General features: G+C 39.6%; 1 protein-coding gene across 7 annotated transcripts in view; it reads right to left on the bottom strand.

Moving 5' to 3' along the window:
• The window catches only part of map3k4 (mitogen-activated protein kinase kinase kinase 4), a 204090-nt gene that overhangs the window by 89941 nt on the left and 89827 nt on the right, over positions 1-24322 (bottom strand). For all 7 annotated transcript variants that reach the window (XM_072581200.1, XM_072581199.1, XM_072581197.1 and 4 more), the window contains 3 exons: positions 11179-11424; positions 8560-8715; positions 5736-5893 (listed from right to left, as the gene is read on the bottom strand). In XM_072581200.1, coding sequence (XP_072437301.1) covers positions 5736-5893; positions 8560-8715; positions 11179-11424 — 560 coding nt within the window. The remainder of the gene's footprint in view (positions 1-5735; positions 5894-8559; positions 8716-11178; positions 11425-24322) is intronic.

Raw genomic sequence — 24322 nt, 5'->3', positions numbered from 1 at the left:
CCTGGGGTGACTGTATGTACGTAGTTTACATGTTCTGCCCATGTCTGCTTGGGATTCTGCCAGGTGCTCCAGTTCGCTCATAGTCCAAAAATGTAAACATTACGTTGACCACTCCAATTTTGATGTTAGGTTGACTGGTTATGCTAAATTACCCATAATGTTCAGGGGTGAGTAGGTGTGTTAGCCATGGGAGATGCAAGGTTACAGGGTAAGGGTAGAAAGATGGGTCTGAGTGGGATGCACTTCGGAGGGTCAGTGTTGACTCATTGGGCTGAATGGCCTATTTCCACACTGTAGGAATTCTATGGATTACATTGGCAAAACATTTGGTAAATACTGCTCCAGATACACAGCATGTTTATAAGTCAAAAAGCCCTTTAATTATTAGAAAATAAATTAGAGTGTTACTTAAGTACATCATATGAACCAGGAGATAGAAAATACAAAATAGGAGCAGAAGTACACCCTTTGATCCCTCAAGTGCCATTCAATAAGATAATGGCTGATCTGTTTGTGTTTCAAATTTTGCATTCCCATCTACCTCGATAATCTCTTATTTGTTGCCTACCAAGAATCTATTTCTGCCTTAAAAATATTTAATCATCTAACCTCCATTGCCTTTGGAGGTAGTGTCCACAAATCACAGGACCCTTTGAAAGAAAATTCTGTCCTAGAAGGACAACTCCTCATTTTATGAGCTTCCACTAGTGCTAAATTCACCACGAGTAAACATCCTTTCCACATCCAGTTTGCCAAGACATTTCAGAATCTTATATCACTTCAATCAAGTGATCCCTCACTCTTCTAAACTCCGGTGGAAACAAGCACAGCCTGTCCAACCTGTCCTCATGACACAGCCCATTCATTTCACATTTCAATCTAGTGAACCTTCTCTGAACCACCTCCAATGCAGTTACATCTTTCCTTATAAAATGTGATTTCGTCAATGCCCTGTATAACTGAAGCATAACTTTTTTTTAAATGTTCCATTTCTCTTGTACTAAAGCCTAGCATCACATTTGTCTATGTGATTAAGTGCTGTGTCTGCATACTAACCTTTGTCATGTGCACTAAAACAACTAAGTACTGTGCCTTAAAATTCTGCAGTCATTCTCCATTTCAGTAATACGCTGATTTTTCATTTCTGCTGATGTAAACAACAGGTAGGACAGTTAAAGGAGGCAGTGCTGAGTTGGAGGGTTGGATCTGGGATGAGGTGGGATGGGGTCAGGGGAGGGAGATAAGGATACTGGTGAAATCAACATTAATGCCCTGTGGTTGGAGGGTCCCAAAGCGGACCCCTTCACCTCGGTCCAAGGCCCCAAAGGACCCTTTCATATCCAGCAGATATTTTCCTGACATCCAAACACCTCATCTACTGTACACATTAATCTCTGGGGAGACAGGGTGGCAACTCACAGTACGTTTCAGGAAACATCTCTGGGACACACATCAACAATCCCACCACCCTATGGCCGACCACCTCAACTCCCCCTCCCACTCTGCCAAGGACAAGCAAGTCCTGGGCCTCCCCCACCAACAAATCCACTTGAGTGGAGGAAAAACACCTAATCTTCTGCCTTGGGACCCTCAAACCACACGGCATCACTGCTAACAACCCCCTCCCCCCACCACCACCCCCTTTCCTAATGAGGGGCTTATGCCCAAAATATCAACATTCCTGCTCCTTGGATGCTGCCTGACCTGCAGGCTTTTCCAGTGCCACACTTTTCAACTGAACCTATCTGTAGCCACCTGCAACCTCCTTACACCTTATCTACAACATACTTTCCTACTTTTCTTGGTGCTGTTTGTGAAATTATCTACCATGGTGTTCAATCCCCTCATCTAAGCCAATGATAAAAATTGTAAAATGCAGAGGCATCAGCACAGACCCTACGGAATTCCAATCATCACATCCTGTCAAAGACCCATTTATGCATGTCCAGGTTTCTGCCAGCCAGCCAATATTCTATCCATGTTAAAAAGTTACCCTTATATAAAATGGCTTTTATTTTCTGCAATAACCTTTGGTGTGTCTCCTTATCAAAGGCCTTCTTGAAACCCAACTAGCACATGGTAGTCTTACAATTAATTGATTTTACGGGATTTCTCTTTAGCAAAATTATGCTGATTCTTCCTGATTACATTGAGTTTTTTTTAAAAAAGTGTGCAGACATAATCTCTTTTAAGATTGCTTTTACTACTTTCCCCACAACTAGGATATAGATTTGTGTTTAATGCCACCTCCTTTCTTGAATACAAAATTATATTTGCTACTTTCCAGTCCGATGGAGCTTTTCTTGAACCTTTAGAATTTTGGAAAGTTAATACTGATGCAGCTACTGCCTCATTAGCCACTTCTTTTAAAACACTAAGTTGAAGTGTGCCTGGACCCAGAGACTTAATAGCTCAAGCTCCGTAGGTTTATTTGGAACCATTTCCCGTGTGACTGTAATTTAACTCCGTCCCCTCTCCTTTCCACCTTCTTATTTACAGCTAGTACTGGAAAGCATCAAAATACTTGTTCATTTCATCTGCCATTTCGTTAATATAAAGCCGCAAGAAATAGAACCAGGGTAGGCCACTCAGCCCCTCGCATTTGCTAATCCAAAATTCATCATCATGTCAACTTTCTTACCTTTCCCCCCACCACCCTCAATTTCTCTACCAGTTAGCTACCACTAATTCACAAATCTTACTCTCCAGAAAGTTAATACCCACTTAACTCACTCATTTTCTTTACAAAAACCAGAAGCTCTTATCAGCTTCCTCTAGGATGCAAACTTTTGGATTTGTATCATTGTAATGATATTTGGGGGGAGTTTGACTTGTTTTTTGAGTTTGTAACCAGTGGGTTGTATGTCAGAAGTCAATTGTACTAATGGACTTTATTTATTTTACATTGTTTGTGACTCAGCATGGTAAACAACAGCGCCTCTAAAGAGGTGTTTTAGAATCTGCGTTTTTGTCTTCAGCTTAAGGAAAACACCCATAACACAGGTATTTATTTTCATCTTTAACTACTAGAAGTGTCTTTTAGTCCTGTGAAAACTCTGGAATGGCTGTTCATGACATTGCTCCGAAGAGAAGAATAATGTAGATAAGGTCCTTAGTGAAAAAACTGAGTGTTGATTCCAGATAAGATAAAGACCTAAAAAGTTGTCATTTAAGCAAAGTGCAGTGAATGGAAGCACAAGGAGGAAGCTGCCACAATTGTTAATTTAACAGCTCATGTGACTTAAAATGATCAAAGTGTTTGATACAGAGATACTGGCAAGAGTATTACACAAATGATGTTTTGGGTACTACACCAAATCTATTCTGTTTCTTGTTAATTTCTGAAAGGAGTGCTTTGGGGTTAATGGGATCATACTTTTACGGAAAGAAAGTAAAGAACTATGAATGCTGAAGGGCTGAAACAACAAAAACCAAAATTGCTGAAGAACCTCAGCAGATCTGGTATAGTGTGTGGAAAGAAAGTAGTTAACACCTTGAATGGCCCTTCTTCAGATCTGCTGAGTTTCTCCGATAATTTCTGTTTTAGATTGTTTCTTATTTTTATTGTGTGTTTAAACTTCTAAATCTGCAGCAGTGTGTGTTCGTGTTTCAATGAGACACCATTTTGCTAAAATTAAAACAAAATTATGATCTATTAAATTGGGTGTCTGGCTGGAATCTAACACCTCTCATACTCTATTTTTCTTTTTTCTGCTATTTATGTACTTTACATTCTGACCAGAAACTCACCTTTGGACAGTTATATGCTTCCCTAACTTTTTAGTTAACCACAGACAGTGGGTACTCCCTTTAGAGTTTTTCTTCATGGTAGGAATATGCTTATTCTGAAATATCCCCTCAAAAGTCTGTCGGTACGTCTCTACTGATCTATCTCCTAGCCTAATATGTCAGTTCACTTCAAGCTCAGCTTTCACATCCACATAGGTGCTCTTACTTATGTTTACTCTACTATTCTTAGACCCAATCTTTAAGACTGGATGTAAAAATATTTCATTTTGTGGTCACTGCTGCCTAAGGGTGCATTATCTGAAGTCTTTAATTAATCTTGATAAGGACAAAACTGCATATTGGGAGTGATTCATGGAATACCTCACGTGGAGAAAACTGTATTGTTGTAAACAACATGCCATTTGATTTGTCAATTATAAAAGCTCATGAGTGAAATACCACAACATTTTTGGATTACAATTTTACTTTCAATGAGCACCAAAAAGTCACATAAATGTGACAGATATTGGGTCAGTGGAGAATATAGTAAGTCTCCCATCTAAAGGTTCTGGGGTAGAGGTATGTTTGAAGTCAACTACCTTGCGTTAAGGCATAGGGAAAGGGGAGGGAGAAGGATATTCAAAATGCTTTAACATGAGCAGCTTAGTTGTTTCTGATTGCAAGGGTGACCAGTTCAACATCTCCCTGCAAGCACAAACTTTGTGGAGTTAGGTTCCTTTGATAAGGACAAAGTTCAAGGATGGTTCAGGGTGCACAGTGGTTCAATGGTTAGCACTGTTCCCTCACAGGGTCAGTGACCCAGGTTCAATTCCTCTTGGGCGACTGTCTGTGAGGAACTTGCACATTCTCTCCACGTATGCATGGGTTACAGCCAGTTGCTGCTTTCTTCCCACAGTCTAAAGATGTGCAGGTTAGGTGGATTGGCATGTCTAAATTGTCTGTAGTGTCTAGGGACGTGCAAGCTAAGTGGATATGCCATAGTAAATGCAGGGTTACAGGGACAGGACTGGGGGCTGGGTCTGGGTGGTTTGCTCTTCAGCGGGTCGGTGTGGACTTGAAAACTGAATGACCTCTTTCCACAATATAAGGATTCTATGCAACTCTTAGAACACTGAACCTCAAGGAATCCCAGTTCCAACTGGGTAACATAAGTATGTGGTTTGAAGCTTATATTCAATTCTAAAGACCAAATTCATGAGGATTTGAAAAAAGAATGGAAGACTTGTGCTGGACAAAAAACCTCTAATTTAAAAAAAAACCCTTACCACTGAAGGCAGCTCGAGGGTTAAAGGTTACTATCTAGGAAAGAAAAAAGAATGGAATTAAACCCTTAGGAGAGTGAAAAAAAAATTTTTGGAGTGGGTGTTGGAAAATTGAAGGGGCATTACTACTTTATGGACAGTGAAAAATGTACTTATGAAGTGGAATTTTTGGTTCTGTTAAAAATAAAGGTAAAAAGTAAAAGAAAAAGAGTGGAAAATTCTGTTGTCACTTAAGTCTAAGTCCCCTAAAATAATAATGTTTAGTCAATAGTGCTTTTAGTCTGGATTAAAAACCTTAAAATATAAGAATCTTGCTCTGCCGTCTATTCAACTGTCAACTAGATAACTTGTAAAAAGAACTGCTGCCTCACAGCGCCTGAGACCCGGGTTCAATTCCCGCCTCAGGCGACTGACTGTGTGGAGTTTGCACATTCTCCCCGTGTCTGCGTGGGTTTCCTCCGGGTGCTCCGGTTTCCTCCCACAGTCCAAAGATGTGCAGGCCAGGTGAATTGGCCATGCTAAATTGCCCATAGTGTTAGGTAAGGGGTAAATGTAGATGTAGGGGTATGGGTGGGTTACGCTTCGGCGGGGCGGTGTGGACTTGTTGGGCCGAAGGGCCTGTTTCCACACTGTAAAGTAATCTAAAGTAATCTAAAGTAATCTAATCTAAAGTAATCTAATCTAAACTGTTTTTACAATAATTATAATAACAAAAGGTCCTACCAGAAGAGTTTGCCTGCTTGGGCCTCTCCTCCTCTTATGCAGGGGGTTATTTCTTTGGTAAAGTTCCATTCTATTTCAAGAAGGTTCTTCAGACTGTGAGAAGCTTGGGGTAAATGCTGCAGCATCTGTATCCAACTCCGCATATAATCAAAATAAACCTGTAATGACCAAGGAAATATGTACACAGCACTGGAAAAAAAAAGTTCTGAAACAAAAAAGCAGACTATCCGAACTTTGCAATGCATATTTTAGCACTTTGGACCAGTGCACTCATCTTCCCATCTGCTCCAGGTGGTACTCCATGTAGGAACACTTTTGCTGCAATAGAACTATACACCAATATAATTACTAGCTCCAAGCTATGTATACACAGCTAATGTAGACACTGTGAAATAAACAGCTGAAAGACCCATGTTATAGTAAGTTATTAAAGGAGAAGACAGAAGTTATAAATACACACTAGCCCTGATAAATCTTGGAACAGAACTGCTGTATCATGGAGAAGAACATTTGCTCAAACACACAACTCCACCATAATGGATGCCACCACAGTAGGGATTAAAGGGAGGAGGGAATGTGCTTAAAGTCAAGTCATGTCATCACACAGTTACATGCATTTATATAATAACTTTACATTTATAATAACTGAACACAAGGAAATATTAGAACACAAACTTCAAGAAAGATGATTTTAAAGGGAATCTTAAAAAGCTGAGGGATAGAGAAGTAGTCGTCTAGGGACTGAATTCCAGAGTCCAAACAGCTGAAGGTGTAGTAGTCAATTGCATAGTGATTAAAATCAATGAGATGCATAAGGTCAGAGTCAGAGGAGCATAGACATCTTGGAGAGTTGGAGGGATGAATAAACACTTGGGATAATAGGGGGATTTGAAAATAAATCAAAGTTACTGCCAAATCAGGAATCAGTACAGCCACAAAGTATGGTTTAAGTACTTGTTATAAAAGTTAGTATGAATTCAAGTTAGCAGAAGCTAGCGAGGAAAACATTTCAATTATCAAGCCTAGTGTTAACCACACCATGGAGGGCAGCGTGAGTAGGAACTGGTCAAAGTCGAGGAGGAGGAAGTAGGAACAGATGATGGAGCAGCTTAGACGTCTGAAGCTCAACATAAAGGTCAAATAAGACATCAGTGTATCTTTTACGCTCAAGGCTGGAACAGGTTACTGTTTGCTTGCTTTCCTGGCCATGGACTTGAGAGGACAAGGGAAGAAAAGTAACTTTTTTAAAAACTAGGAGTGTTCCTACACATCTCCAGAAACCAAAATGACTACCGCAACACAGATCACAAAGGACCTAAATTTTTATTCATCCATCTGTCCTCCATTATTTGGACTGAGCCAGGATAAATGTAGAAATGTTACAGACCTCATTATTCTACAAGATATGTGAGGGAAGGCTTGGTGTGTTTAATCAGTTCCTAATCATTATGAATCTTGCTGAAAAGGCTAAGTGCAGATAAAAGTTTAAGAGTGCCAACAAAAAGGTAGCCATTTCAAGGCAGGCACACACACATAGCGAGAGTGTGAGAGAGCAAGAAAAGAGACACACAGAGGGGAGGAGTTGGGGAGACAGAGATATGTGCGTGTGTATGCGAGAGAGAGAGAGAGACAGACAGAGAGAGAGAGACAGAGAGAGACAGAGAGAGACAGACAGAGAGAGAGAGACAGACAGAGAGAGAGAGACAGACAGAGAGAGAGAGACAGACAGAGAGAGAGAGACAGACAGAGAGAGAGAGACAGACAGAGAGAGAGACAGACAGAGAGAGAGACAGACAGAGAGAGAGACAGACAGAGAGAGAGACAGACAGACAGAGAGACAGACAGACAGACAGAGAGACAGACAGAGAGAGAGACGGAGAGAGAGAGAGAGAGACAGACAGAGAGACAGAGAGACAGAGAGACAGAGAGACAGAGAGACAGAGAGACAGAGAGACAGAGAGACAGAGAGACAGAGAGACAGAGAGACAGAGAGACAGAGAGACAGAGAGACAGAGAGACAGAGAGACAGAGAGAGAGACAGACATGCACAGGGAGGAAGAGAAAGATAGACATAGAAGTGGGCAGGAGGAGAGTGAGAATTATCAAACTGAATGAATTCAGAGCACTAGAATAGTGTGCGCAGCATTTAATAAAATTAGATTAAATACCAATCGGCTTTGTTCCCAATAGTTCAGGACAGGTGGCAAAAAATTTTGTTTGTACGTAACTTGCATTTTAAGCAGCTCATAGTTCACAGTCAAATAATGCTATTTCACTAGATTAGATTTTATACTACAAAATTGTAATGATTTTAATGCAAGCACAGAAAGGTCATTATGCAGAAAGGTGGTATTATGCTATTTCTAATAATTTAGGTATTCATAATTCATTTGACAAAAACCATACCAGTAACTGTAGATCAAAATGTACATAAATCACTATTATAAATTTAATTCTACGCAGTCATAAAAGCTAGATACTTAATTACATTAACAATATATAGTTTGAAGTCAAGCAGAAACTTATGAAACCTTAAGAAAGGAAAAAATTGATGGAAGGAACAGTTTGACATGGTACTCATGCAAACTCTTTATAAACAAGATTACAATTTACATCATTAATCAAAATGCATTAAAATAAATTTAAACTGAGTTAGCCAGTTTCTTTGTTGCTGTCATCACCGGCCCCATTTTCAGACATCACAACAGTAACAATGCCCTTGAGTATTTTTTGGTCAGGTTATTAAAACATTCCAGTGCCAAATCCAAGCAAAAAACCCAGAGTTCAATTCATTAATTATCAAAATCATTACCTATATACTCACAATCAACATTTTATGTAGATCTTCCTCAAATTCATCGATATTGCTGTTAACTTTCTGCTGTCGCTGGAATTCATCCATGATCCCATGCAGCATGAACTGATAATACTGTTTCATAAGTAGGCCACCCTTCAGTACTTCCTTGCACTCTCTGACTAACTGTAATACAAATAACCATTATATGCAGAATTTTGAAACATTTACTGATAAGGCCAAATACATAAGAGTCTTTTGGCAAAGTCAGCATGTAATACGCAATTACTGGCTTTAAATTTCCATTTGAGGCAACATGTAAAATGGGTTTTTTGTGCTATTCTGAATTAGCCGATTTCAGGCAAGTTGTTTTGAGGGCACCGTAATTCATACCAAAAGTAGGTAATATCAATCAGGGCATCAAACTCTGATCATTAAAAAGAGACTCCTGCTTGCTGTATAAATGTCAAGTGACACCAGGATTAGCTTGGCCATCAAATCTCCCTTATTAAAACCTTATGACATGTACACAGAGTGTTGTCACTTGAGCAAGGAGCCAAAGGAAAACTGGCATCCATGAAATGATATTTCAACAAGAGGGCAGGAAGAAACAAAATTGGTGGGAAAAAAACTAATATGTTGCAAATGCTTGAGATCTGAAATAAAAGCAGAGCATTGGAAAAACTCAGCAGGCCTGACGGCATCTGTGGAGAGAGAGAAAACCTTTCCCTCTACATAGATGCTGCCAGACCTGTTGAGTTGCAGCACCTTATTTTTAAAAAAATCTTTTAATATCATTTGACATTGGGGTGAGCACTGGAGGAGCCAATAATGGATGTCTTAGGAATTCAATATCAACACCACATTGCTTTCTAGAATATTACTGACAGTCAAAGCCCTGTGATTGCCATCTGAGAACTGATCATAAGGTAGAATAAAGTATTCTTGCCTGTTAAAAGCAGCTTCATTTACAAAACTATTAGTTTCCAATATAACCTCAGCACACTAGCTGCTCAAAATATCTAATTTCTTTACTGTAACTGAACAACATTGAAAACAACTTTCTATCAACAGGATTTGTATAAAAACACAAACCAAATCTTGGGAAAACGATGCACTAATGTTATTATTGTACACATCAGTCAAAAGATTCTGGAGGAGATATACCATGAGTTGCAGATATCCAGAAGATATTAGTCATTTCATACTACGCTATCTAAAGCGAGCAACACTGTTACTTGAGGTTTCTCTATCCTTTTTGACAGCTTGCCTTTTATTTGGATATAACTGTACATCTAATTCAATGCAGAAAGTTTGAGCTGGATCTCGATAGTTCTCTTTCAATAACACAATGATCACTATGGCTTAGATCGAGCTCTGCGGCGTAAAAAGGAGACGACAAATTGTTCTTTGAAAGATGTTTTAAAATGTATTTTGTTTTCCTTTCTCTTTTTGCATATTTCTCTCCTAATCCAATCCTCTTTCCTTTCTATTTCTCTTTTACAGAGTCATACAGTACAGAAACACACTCTTCGGTCCAAACAGTCCATGCTGAACATAATCCCAAACTAAACTAGTCCCACCTGCCTGCTCCTAGTCCATATCCCACCAAACATTTTCAATTCATGTATATTTCTAACTGTCTTTTAAACATCATAACTGTGTTTGTATCCACCATTTCATCAGGAAGTTCATTCCTCACGCGAACCAAAATTTGCCCCTCACATCTTTTTTTAAAAATCACTCTCCTCTCACCTTAAAATTATGCTCCATAATCTTGAAATCCCTCACCAGAGGGAAAAAAACACCTACCATTAATCCTCACTTTCACGATTTTATAAATCTCTATAAAGTCACCTCTCAACGTCCTATGCTCCAGTGAAAAAGGTCACAGCCTATCCAGCCTTTCTTTATAACTCAAACCTTCCATACACAGCAACATCTTGGTGAATCTCTTCCAAACCCTATCTAGCTTCATAACATCCTTCCTATAACAGGGGCGACTGATTTGATTCTTAATTTATCTACTTCAATATTCATACACCATCTCTATCACTCCTATTTGTTTTTCATTCTTTAAAATCACAATGGAAACATTTCTCCAATCTTTTCATCATTCATCAAGGTCCCAAGATCCCTGGTGCCCTTCCTGGATCATTATCAGTTCATACTTCCAGTGTTAAACAGCCCAAAAAGAAATTTGAAAGGAAGTGTTTAAGTCTAATGACAAAGTACAAGATACACCACTCCAATAGATTTTCCCCAGATTTATGATCAGAAAAAAAGTACTAAATCAAGACAGAAAATACACAGTTCATAGTGAAACTATTAAGATTATTAATCGAAAATATTTACAGCACAGCTTAAAGACAATAGTTTCATTTATTGTAATTTATTTGAACTAATCATACATATGTATGAAGTTCTACTCTTGTGACAAGAAGCATTAGTTTACATGCAAAAAATGTTTTCTATAAAAGTACAGAAAGTAACAATAGCTCTAAAAAGAAAGTGAACTTTCTACAGAAGTTTGTACATTAAACGTCATTAAAAAAAATGTGAAATCACATCACAAATTCCAAGAGAATGATGAAAACAGACACAAATTTAAACTTCTACTCCATGTTACAGATTATTTTGGCAGGCTACCTGTTTAATGCTGAGCAATGATGGCTCTCCTGCAGGTCTCTGCTCCAACCTCAGTTTCAAGCATTCATGAATAACATTGAGGAGAACACGACATAAAACCAAGTAGGCAGGCTGGAAAGATGGGAGTTCCATGGCCTCCAGCTGTTCCCAAGACACAGTACTGCCTTTCTGCTCTGTGCAGGAAGACATGTGAGACAATTCAGGCAGATAGTCATGGCAGCTCAAAGGCTCCGGAACAGCAGAGAACTGTAATATAAACAAAAGAGACTGTAACTTTATAACTGCTGTAACAATGGAGTGAACCTGGTCGTACCTTCAGTTCTGACATACGAAATCAGTGGACAGGGTTTGACCAGTTACAAAACAGCTTTTAAAGAACTTCAGCCAACCTGTTGAGACCTGTTACGGTATATCTCTGTGGAAGCTAGGACTGGAATTAAGACCTCCTGACCCAGAAGGAAGGCCACCTCCACTACACCACAAGACGGCCTACAAATGGTATCTGTCAGTGTGCCCGTTTAACTATCACCCCAGATTTATCAATTCTCCCTTCTCTGTGAAGCAGCAACATGTAGATTTATGCAAATTCAAGAAATTAGCAATAATTTAACAACAGTTTGCCTTTGTCCAGATTATTTTCCAAATGGAAGGAAAATAAAAGTCATTGCATTTATATTGTAACCTATGTTATAGGAATTCCCCACTTACTTACACTGGAGAAAAACACTAAATCTAAAAGGGATAAAATTAGTGGTGAAGTTGTGTGTGCTTCCTCAACAAAATTAGAATCTTTACATATAAAATTTTAAACTAAAATTTAGGTTATTTCACATTTTATGATACATTTTTATACCAAAGAAATCTACAAGATACCAATCAGGCCATCAATGTATCACTTCAGTCACCACCCCAATAAAGAAAATACCCTAGCTGCCATGAGAATCATTCCTGGTGAAAAGGCTCATGCCCGAAACATCAATTCTCCTGCTCCTCCGATGCTGCATGACCTGCTGTGCTTTTCCAGCTCCACACTTTTTGAATGCCATTAGAATCAGTTCACAGTTGCAATATCAAAATCCCCTTTCCCCAGCCTTCCCAGTTCATATAATTCTAGCCACTCTCTAAACCCAACTACTCATCTCTGCATCTAATTCATCTGATGCCATCCTATTTCTTCCTTGTCCACCACTGCTCTTCTCAATGACTCTCCCCTCCCCCCCCCCACCCCCAAAGCCACACAGTAGTTCCTGCTCTCTCCCTGCTCACCCTCATCTACCTTTCCCATTATCCCTTTTACTTTATTACTATCTAGCTGGACTACTGTCACTAATAGATCTGTTTTCATGTCTTCAAGAAACTGACTTCCGTTGGTTGTTTATTACATTTGCAGTTAACATTGCAGCTATATTCAGCAAAACACCCAGTTTATTTCATTTTAAAAAGTTCTAGTTAATTAAAGACAAGTTCTGACAACTGTAAAAACAATAAAGTCTTTACAGGCTGCATTTTTTCCTTATGACACAGAATGTCTGGTGAAACCAAAACAATTAAAATTCACTACAACCAGGAAAGTTCAGGGATGATCCAAAATCTAACTCTATAAATGCCTTTTGAATTAGCCTTTTTAAAGTTTATCTAAATTGTCAAATGCAATGTGCAATCTCCTAAAAACAAATAATTGTTCAAAGCTGTATCTCTGCTATGAACTCTCCCAGTTAAGAGAAGATATCCAGCAAAGTGGTTTTCCAAGCAAGGACAGAAAATGCTGGCATTATTCAGCAAATCAAACAACATCTGGGGACAGAAAAGTAAAATTACTGTTAAAGATCGACAATCTTTTATCAGTCCTGAAGTCCCTATAGCCAAAAGTACACAATAGAACAAAAAGACACTACCAAATGCTGCAAATAACAAAACAAACACCAATATTATCCCATCAACATTAGTTGGCATTAGCAAATATGATATATGACACATGACTGGAATAAAGATATTTGTTCTCAACACATTTTCATGCAAGATCTTTCAACATCAATACCAAGAATTTTTGCTTAACTCAATGTCAACTTATTTCATATTTTGCAGAGTGCACAATGATGACAGTAATTTTAAGTCTTGGACTCTGACTGACAGGTAGTAGATTATCCTAACAAAAGTTCTATGTCAATTAACTTTAACAATATGATAAAACTAATTGCCATCACCTTGATTTGAACCTCTAACAGTGCCCAATTGCTTTATTTATTGATTCATCAAATAGGCTGTTATTGTCCATCCTCAATTACCCCGAAGATATTTATGATAAGCACAATTGCAGTTAGGCGGTAGTGTGGGGGTAAAAAGGGGAAGAAAAAAAAAACAGGAGCTGGACCAGTGTCTGTTTGTGTGCAAGGACTCTCCTCTTGACTGTGGAAAAAAAAATGTTTATAAGCCATCTTCTTAAACAGCTGCACACCATGTGGTATAGGTACAACTGCAGTGCTGTTAAAGGAATGAGTTCCAGGATTTTGACCCAGTGACAATATGTGAATGGTGATATATTTCCAATTAGGACTAGGAGGGAAATTGCAGCTGGTGCTATTCCAATACAGTTGCTGACTCTATTGGGTGACAGGTTTAACACCTTACAAAAGAAGCCTTGGCAAATACCTGTAGTACAATTTGTAAATGGAATGTGTGGTACAGAAGTTGCAGCTTGAGGAAACGAACGTTTCGTGGATGGGTTTCCAATCAAGTAGGCTACTTTGTCCTTGATGGTGTTGAGCTTCTAATATGTTAGAAAATACAACCATCCAAGTAACTGATATTCCTGATTTGTGTCCTGTAGCTAGTGGAAATATTTGGAAGAGTTAGGAAACAAGTTACCTGCATTAAATCTGCCATGTCTGAACCATTCTTATATCCTGAGTATGTGTGTGGTCAATCCAATTAAGATTCCAATCAATACTGATACCTAGGATATCCATGTAGGTGGTTTCAACAATTTAAGTACCTCTCAATGTCAGGGGTGGTTTACACTGGTCACAGCTTGGGAAAAGCCAATAATTTAAAAATTCTCATCTTTGTTCTCAATTCACTCCTTATCATAGTAACATCTTCCAGCCTTACAATCCTGCAGCATCTCTGGTCTCCTCCAGTGCTGGCTTCTTGAACATCCTGATTTTAATTCATTCCACCCAGTTACAGTCATGCCTTCAGTCACTCCAAGCTTTGTAATTTCTTCCCTTCCTCCATTAAGAGATTCCTTAAAATCTCTTTGACCTATTGTTTGCATGTCTGTCCAATTATTTCCTTATATGGCTTATGGTCAAATGTGCTTGATAATACCAGTGTGAAATGCCAGAAACATGTCAAATTTAAAAGCAAATTGTTGTACAAATTTTAATTTTGCATTTGTATTCTTTAGGTGATTTTAGAATCATGACAAAATGGTTAATTTTTTGTTTTATTTTCAAAATAATCATCTCAACGTCAGTGACTTGCAGTGAAACATGAGCTTAACACTCAGTTTCAAAGGCCATTCAAATTATTCAATTAAAGTAATGGTGTTAAAATCCAAACATGCAAGTGGTACACCATCTAAAGAAGTGAAAACTCTAATTAGTATTTTCCTAATTAATCACTGAGGAATCACAGGAATCTAAAAGTGGAGACTATAAGAGGAAGGACAGAATACCTTTTTTTTTGAACAATCAAACAAAGCAAGAGGCCAATAACAGCTATATTTCTGGAAATATGTGAAGCTGTAGTAAATATACTATTACATTAAAAAAATGTCAATGAAAATAGAGCAAAACCACCAATTTCAAAATAATTTCTTTCAGGCTTCAGCAGAGGACCTGGCTACGATGTTCCAGTCTTACACTGGCTCAGAAATAGGTGCCAAAATATGGTAGAATCACAAACGTTACAATTTTGTTCAAAACAAAAACATGTGACAGCAAGCCATGCAACTACAAGCCAGTCAATTTTATCAAGCTGGTGGGTAACCTGCTAGAAATGTTATTTTATGATAAATATATTAGTTACATGAGAAAATGCAGTTTAGTTAAGGAAACCCTGTACCGATCTGTTCAGGGAAAATGCTGTTTAACGGACTACATGTAGACTTTAATGAGGAAACAGAGAATTGAAGAAAGTAATCATTTTAATGTCATATACATGCTGTTGCAAAAGTGACACACCAGTCTGAGCAATGTTGGAAGTTTTGAAATAATAAGGACAGCAGCAAATGGACACAAAATTGGCAGAATGATAGGAAACAGAATACTGGTCAATGGAGAGTTAGGAGTGCAGGGCAGAAGCAACACCAGGCATATGGTGCACCTTTGCTGTTGACTAAAGAGGACAATCCTAGTAATGAGCAGTTCCAGCAAGTGTCAGTTATTTTCAGTGTCAGCCTGTTGTCAGACTACTGTAGCCACTAGTCGTCATGGTGCGCATCAGGTATTGCTATTTTCCTGTCTTCATCTACTGACTCCCAAATGTGATTACCAATGTCAAAGGCACTTAATTTCATTCTTGCAAGCTTCCTTGAAGTGGATCTCTGGGATCCAACTGATCGCCTGACTCTACCAACTTCTCACTCAGCAGAAGTTTTTGAATACATGACTGTCTTCCCCTGTACAATGCAAATTGTCACGGAAGTAGATGATACTGAGGAGCTTCGGTGAGCTTATTTTCCCCGTCTTGTATACTCCTTCCTTGAGGAGAGTGCCAGTGCTATGCCCTGTTCCTTAAATTTCTTTTAAAGCTGGTATATAAAGAAGATTTACGCTCATAATTTGTGTCATACAACCTTAGGGAAAAAAAACCTTCTCCATGGTACTAAGGAGAGTGACACCATATTTTATTGTGGAATTCTGCAATCTTTCTCTTTGTATAGCAAGATGATTTTGCATTATGCATCTCCTATGGAATGCTAGAGCAAGCAAAGGTGGCCAAGGACGTTAAAGTGCGGCAACTGATGGAACACCCCAACTTGAGCAGTTTGTCTGGGATTCCATCGTTGACACTTGCCTGCTTGTTAAGAACTGTATGGTCTCTTTCAGTTTAGTTGAGCTAACTCATTCATGACAGGACATAGTGCAAGAACTTCAAGCATGGTCTTCAATACATTCATCACATCAGAAGTACAATTCACAGAAATATCTGTTTACTTCGGTCTGAAAGCATTTCATCATCTGCAGACTTTAGAGTGGCAACTTTAGTTATGATAGGACCAAACATCTTCAATTCCTTTTTATGCAGATTGTAACTTTGCATTATCGAAGAAAGCTGGATTTTTCAACACAAGTTGATCCAGCTTATTTTGGCAATTTCTCCATATCCTTTACCTGGAAAGTATCTTCCAGTTTTTTGCTATTGAATTTATGAAGTACATCATATGGGCTTTTTTTTACGTCAATGACATATGTCATCTTAACTGAGTAGGTCTCCAACCAGTCTGTTATTTTGTATTTACCACGGATGACGACATTTAACAACTTCAAATCCAGCCTCAGCTCTTCCCGATATATCTCTGATGGGAAGCAATCAGAGCAACACCACCACAAAATGCCAATTTCTGGCATTGTTACTTGTGCAATGATGCTCATGTGCACCAAGCCAACGTTTTTGGAACTGTAAAACTTTGGAGGTATACCCAAGCATTGCTGCTGGCAAGAGTGTGGTCAGTATCGCAATCTGCACTGTGAGGTTCAGTGTGGAGAACATGCCCTCTCATGATGACCAAATAATGCAATTAACAAATCTTGGATGATGCCATGTAACCCTATGCCATTCCTGAAGAAGAGCTCATGCCCAAAACGTCGATTCTCCTGCTCCTTGGATGCTGCCTGACCTGCTGCGCTTTTCCAGCAACACATTTTCAGTTCTGATCTCCAGCATCTGCCGTCCTCACTTTAAACCCTATGCCAATGTCAGGCATGAAAAAAAGTGTTGATGGCAGAGTTCATTCACGGAACAAAACTGAAGATATTATCCATTAGTCATACAACACAAATATACTCTTCAGTCCAACTCATCTGTGCCAATGAAACATCCCAATCTGACGTAGTCCCATTTGCCAGCACCAAGCCCATATCCCTTCCTATTCATACACCAACCCAGATGCCTTTTAAAGTTGTAATTGTACCTGACTCCACCACTCCCTCTGGCAGCTTGTAGCATAGCCACACCATCCACCGCATGAGAAAGTTATCCCTCAGGTCTTTTTAAATCTTTTCGCTGTCACCTTAAACCTATGCCCTCTAGTTTTGGACACCCCAGCCCAGGAAAACAACCTTGCCTAAGCACCCTATCCATGCACCTCATGATTTTATAAATCTCCATAAGGTCACCCCTCAGTGTCCAACACTCCAATGAGAAAAGCCCCAGCCTAATCAGCCTCTCCTAATAACACAAACCCTTCAGTCTCAGCAACATCCTTGTTAATCTTTCCTGCACCCAGATTTAACAATATCCTTCCCATTATTGTTGGCTTTGCTTCTTAGTCAACATTGTTCATTCATGACTACCCCACTAAAATTATCCAGGATAAATAGCCACTTGCCATTTGAAATGAATCTCAAAATATTACATCAAGGTGATGGAGGGATAGAAATGAAAAGCAGAGAAGTTATATTAATGATGTAAGATTATTGCGAACAGTTTGAGTCTCAATATCATAAAAAAGAAATAGAAGTACTGAAAAGAATGCAAAGAGATTCACAGGAATATCAAAACTGTAAATTATACCCATCAGGAAAAACCGAACAAGCTGGTGCTCTATCTTTTACAAAAGAAAATACTGAAGGATGGTCTGTTAAAAGATCTTGAAGACAGTGAAAAGTTTTAAAAGTAACAGACATTTCTATGTCGAGATGCCCAGAATTAGGTGCCATTAGCGTAAGCTTAGTATCAATAAACGAAAAAGAGAACTGGGAAGAAATTTCCCAGATTGCTTACAACATTGAACTGGCAACCACTCATTGAGGTGAACAGCATAGATGCATTCAAAAGTTGCTAAAAACTTGAGGGAGAAAAAAAATTAGAAGGATTCAGCAATGGGGTGGATAAAGAGGAGTGGGAGGGGGCATGTGTGTAGTATAAACACAGGTATGAACCTGCAGAATCTAATGGCCCATTTATGTAATGCAAGGAGATGGGGGAAGACACTAAATGAGTATTTTGCATCAGTGCTTACTCTATTCTACATATCCTTCTGTACAGTATGTTGGGAAATAAATAGTGACAACTTGCAAAATGTCCATATTACATAAGACGTGATGCTGAACGGCTTAAAATGCATAAATCCCTGGGACCTGATCAGGTGTACCCTAAAACTCTGTGAAGCTAGGGAAGTGATTGCTAGGCCCTCTTACTGAGTTATTTGGCCATGATGTGGATAATCCGGTGTTGGACTGGGGTAGACAAAGCTAAAAACCACACAACACCAAGTTATATAGTCCCACAAGTTTACTTGGAAGCACTAGCGTTCAGAGCGCTGCTCCTTCATCAGGTAGCTGTGGAGTAACAGCACAGATTTATAGCAAAAGATCATTGTGCCATGCAACTGAAATGATATACTGAACAAACCTAGATTGCTGAGGATAGGAATTGGGAGATCATATTGTGACTTTACAGGACATCAGTTAAGCCACTATTGGAATACTGCATGCAATTCTGGTCTCCCTGCCAAAGGAAGAATGTTGTTAACCTTGTAACTGTTTCGACAAGATTAACAAGGATTTTGCCAGAGTTGGAGGGTTTGAACTATAGGGAGAGGCTGAATATACTGGAGATATTTTCCTTGGAGCAGAGGCTGAGGAGTGACCTTATAAAGGTTTATAAAATCATGAGGGGTATGGATAGGGTAAATAGACAAGGTCTTTTCCCAGGATGGGGGAATCTAAAACTCGAGGGCATAGGTTTGAGGTAACAGTGGAAAGATTTAAAAAGGGATCCAACATTTTCCACACAGAGGGTGGTGTACACACAGAACGAGCTACCAGAGAAAGTGATGTAGACTGGTACAATTGCAACATTTAAAACATCTGGATGAGTACATAAATAGAAAGGGACTAGATTTATTTAGGATATCTGGTCGGCATGGACCAGTTGAACAGAGTCTGTGTCTGTGCTGTATAACTAAATGACCTAATTATGTTAACATGACAAAAACATTTTCTTAAAAATCTCAACACCAAGTTATAGTCCAACAGGTTTATTTGGATCACTGCTCCTTCACCTGTTGAACTATATGACCTGGTGTTGAATGATTTTTAACTTTGTACACCCTAGTGCAACACCGGCACCTCCAAATCACGAATGTCCTTTATTGTGTGGGATGTGGGCATTGCTGGCAGGCTAGCATTAATTGCCAACCCCTGGGTGGCCTTGAAAACCTGGTGGTGAGCGGTTTTCTTAAACCTCTGCAGTCCATGCTCAGCAGATCCACAATCCTGTTAGGGAGAGAGTCTCAGGATTTTGATTCAGCAACAGCGAAGAAACGGTAATATATTTCCAAGTCAGGGTGAGGAGTGGATTGGAGGGGAACTTGCAGATGGTGTTGCTCTTATGTATCTGCTGCCACTTTCCTTCAAGATGGAAGTCGACATGGGTTTGGAAAGTGCTAACGCTCTTTGGAAAATTTCTCTACCTTGCATCGTCTAAATATTACACACTGCTCCAATTGAGTGCTGGTAGTGGAGGGAGTGGATGCTTGTGGTTATTATGGTGCCAATCAAGCAGACTGTTTTGTTCTGAACGTTGTCAATCTTGGAGCGTTTTTGGAGCTGTACTCATTCAGGCAAGTGCAGAGTATCCCATCACACTCCTTACTTGTCCCTTTTAGGCTTTGGGGAGTCAGGTGGTGAGTTACACACTGAAGTATTCCTAGCCTCTGAACTGCCAACGTGACATTGGTCATCTCAATTTCTCTGCTCCTCTCACCCACTCTAGCCTGTCCCCTTCTGAAATTGCTGCACTTCGCTATCTTAGGTCCAACCCTAACTTTGTTATCAAACAAAAGGCAGTGCTGCTGTAGTCTGGTGCACGGTTCTTTATCTTGCAAAGGCTCATTACCTCTGGAGATCCCTCTCCCACTGCCTCCAACCTAGTAGTCGCCTAACTCTGGACAGCCCATTTCTACCTCCTTCCCAAAATCCACAAACCAGACTGCCCCAGTAGGCCCATCGCTCCTGCCCCACTGAGCTCATTTCCTCCTACCATGGCTCCATCTTCTCTCAACTTGTACAGACGCTGCCTACCTACATCTGCGATGTTCCTGATGCCCTCCCATATATTGACAATTTCCAGTTCCCTGGCTTTAACTGCCTCCTGTTCACCATGGATGCCCAATCCCTCTGTATCTCCATTCCCCACCAGGATGGTCTGAGAGCTCTCAGCTTCTTCCTCAACCAGAGGCCTGAACAATCCCCACCCACCACCACCACCTCTCTCCTCCACCTGGCTGAACTTGTTCTCTCACTGAACAATTCTCCTTTAATTCATCTCACTTCAGCCAAGTCAAAGGAGGGCGCCTTCATGGGTCCCAGTTATCAGGGCCCTTAAATGCATCCAACCTATCACCTGAGCTTCCACACTTGCCCTTGCTATTACTCACAACAAAGTGATTTGGCTCTTCTTGCCATCACTTTTCATCCCAACAGCCTCCGTGTTCAAAGATCATTCTCCGACATTTCAAAGCTCCAGCAGAACGCTACCACCAAACACATCTTTCCCCTCACTCCCTGCCTTCATTTCTCAGGGATTGTTTCCTCCAGGACATGCTAGTTGATTCCACAACCACCAACACCATACCCCCTCTGCATAGCACCGTCCCATGTAACCACAGGTGTAACACGTGGGCCTTCACCTCCTCCCTGCTCACTATCCCAGGGCCTAAGCAGTCTTTCCAGGTGAAGTAGCATTTCATCTACACCTCCTCAAATCTTGTATATTGTATTTGCTGTGCACAATGTGGCCTACTCTACACTGTAGAAGCCCAATGCAAACTGGGTGGCCACTTTGCAGGACACCTCCGATCTGTGCACAAGAACCACCCAGACCTTCATGCAGCCAGTCATTTTAACATGGTGTCCTGCTCACATAACCACATGCCTGTCCTCCACATGCTGCAGTGTTCCAGTGAATCACAGTGCTAACTGGAGGAACAACATCTCATCTTCAGACTAGGCACTTTACAGCCAACACCTTTAAAGTGTGAATATCTCTTCCCTATCTTTTAGCTTATCGTGTCCTCCCGTCCCCTCATCCCACTTACTAACGGGGCTCTCCTATAGCACTATATCTCCTATAGTTCTATAGTATGTGTCTCTACAACACAAATTGGCTATAACATGATTGCTGAATTTAGACCAATATTTGTTGAACGTGAACTTTCCTTAGCTGTATTGGCTATAAAGCTATTCTGGCCCCATTAGTTTAAATAATGCTAATATCGCATGATTTTCTTAAAAAGCAAGATCACACGGAAACCAAACTATGGCATTATAAGAGAACTACTTGTATCCTTTCAAGTCTGGCAAGGACACATCATTGTTCTGCCATTCTCACATTCCAATCACTTAAACTGAACTGTTAACATCCTTGAACCATCAGCACCCTACACCCACTACCCCAATTCTTCCAATTTGAAGCATAAAAGCTGTCCTCTTCACACTTTACTTCAGCTCTGATGAAGAGTCATCGAGACTCAAAGCACTGCTCTCTTCCTATGGATGCTGTCTGACCTGCTGTGATCTCCAGCATTATCTTCAGCACAGATTCCAGTGTCTGCAGTAATTTGTTCCTACTTTTGTTGCTACTGTTTATATAGCAGGACCAGTTGAGTTTCTGGTCAACAGTAATCCCAAGGATGTCGACAGTGGAGTATTCAATGATTGTAACAGCACTAAATGTCATGAAGTGATGGTTAGATTGTCTTTTATTAGAGATGGTCAATGCTGGCATTTGTGCAGCACAAATTTGTCAGCCCACATCTGGATTTTATCAGCCTATATCCAGGTTTTGTTGCATATGAACATGATCTGTTTCAGTATCAGAGGAGTCCAGAATAGTGCAAAACATTCTAACTCCTGATGGTATGATAGAGGGAAGGTCATTGATAAAGTAGCTGAAGATTGCTGGGCTTAGGACACTCCCCTGACAGACTCCTAACAGAGATGTCCTAGAGCTGAGATGACTAACCTCCAACAACCTTAATCTTCTTCCAATGCACCAGGTATGACTCCAACCACCTGAGAGTTTGCCTCCGGATTTCCATTGATTGCAGCTTTGTTAGGACTCCTTGATGCCACGTTTAGTCAAATGCGGTCTTGATGTCAAGCCCAGTCATTCTCACCTCACCTCTGGAATTCAACTCCTGTTCCATATTTGAATCAAGAGTGTAATTAGGTCAGGAGCTGAGTGGCTCTGGCAGAACCCAAACCAGTGAGCAGGCTATTGATAAGCAGATGCTGTTTGATGACACCTTCCATCACTTTACTAATGATCAAGAGGAGACTGAAGGGGCGATAATTGGCTGGGTTGGATTTATCCTGCTTTGTATGTACAGGACACACATTGGCAATTTTCCACATTGTTGGGGACTTGCTAGTGTTGTAGCTATACTGGAGCAGGTGGCTAAGAGTGTAGCAAGTTTTGGAGCAGTCTTTAGTGCTATTGTCAGAGTGCTGTCAAAATAGATTCTCTCAAGAAAATGCAGAACTCTTATTTTAAAATCATTAGATTTTTACCTGCCCTACATCATAATCTGGAATGCAGAGCAAACTGCCAAGCAATACTACTATAGAATATTCTATGGTCATATAGGTGATATGATCACTTGAAATATAATTCAAGAGGTGGAAACAGAACCCAAGGAATTTGCAATCAATTTATTTTCATAATCACATTCACCCCAAGATTGAATTCTTTATTTCTCAAGCATACAAATTAGAACTTCTATTGCAAATAAAAAAAGTACTTAACGTTTTAAATTAGAATGCAAATTACACACGTACTCATTTCTCTGCAATTCCAAAGTCTATCATTTTAATAATGGCAACACCATTGTTTGTACATATGGGTACTTGGCAGGTAAACCTTTTTCACACAGAATTGAAAACTACATTGCACAAATTTTCCTGGATTTGTTGATATAAAGCTAAAGTGGGAATATTATATATGAGGATGTATTGACAGAGTGGTAATGTCCTTGGTAATCCAGAATCGTAGGCTAATGTTCTGGGAACATGTTCAAATCCCATCATAGCAGATGCTGAAATATGAATTCAATAAAAATCATAAAGAAAAGCGAGCCTAATGCAAACATTGGCACACCAGATTCCATTCAGGCATCAGTATCCAATTGACAATAAGCTTGTGTTTCAGTAAAACCTTTTTATACCACTTCATCCTTATTTTCCAATTCCTCCATTGCTTTACCCTTTCCTATGTTAAACCTCTTCTAGTCCTTTAATTGTCTAAAATTTTGCTCCTCCAATTCTGGCTGTGTACACCAGAAATCTTCACTGTTCTATAACTGGCAGAAAGTTTTTCAGCTGCCAGGATTGCATAGATTGGAATTTTGTCACTGAAGTTATCCACCTCTTTCTTCGCCATTAGGACTTTGCTCAAAATCAACATTAACCATCTGGTTTCGCAACATATGTTAGTGCTTTAGTGTCTTGGCAACACTCCAGTGACATGCCTTAGTATGTTTTACATTCAGTTAGTTCCTTTCAAGTTGGTGTTTCTCTTCTCATGTTTGACTTCCAAACCTCAATTTGTATCATTACCATTCCTTTTGCCAACATTATCCTTTACTGTATTTAATCATCCCTGCCCTATCACAGACATTCTTTTTTTAATTCATTCTTTTCAGTACACTCCTTGACTCTGCTCTTTCTGAAAACCTGGTAAATCACTGATGTCCTCCAGTTCTCATAAAATGTCCACTGACCTGAAATGTTAACTTTTTTTCTCTCTACAGATGTTGTTTGGCATACTAATATCATCAATATTTTGTATTTTTACTTTCGTACCAGCCATTGTCTATAATGTCCTGATAGATGCAACTTTATAACATTCAGTATTAGTTAAAAGTATTTAATAATGTCATAAAAGGCAAAAACAAATGTAAAATATGACTAATGTC

The sequence above is a fragment of the Chiloscyllium punctatum genome, chromosome 11, assembly GCF_047496795.1.
Source record: "Chiloscyllium punctatum isolate Juve2018m chromosome 11, sChiPun1.3, whole genome shotgun sequence".
NCBI classification, from domain to species: domain Eukaryota; kingdom Metazoa; phylum Chordata; class Chondrichthyes; order Orectolobiformes; family Hemiscylliidae; genus Chiloscyllium; species Chiloscyllium punctatum.
Note: the sequence above shows the minus strand (reverse complement) of the source record. Positions and strands in the feature narration are given on the sequence as shown.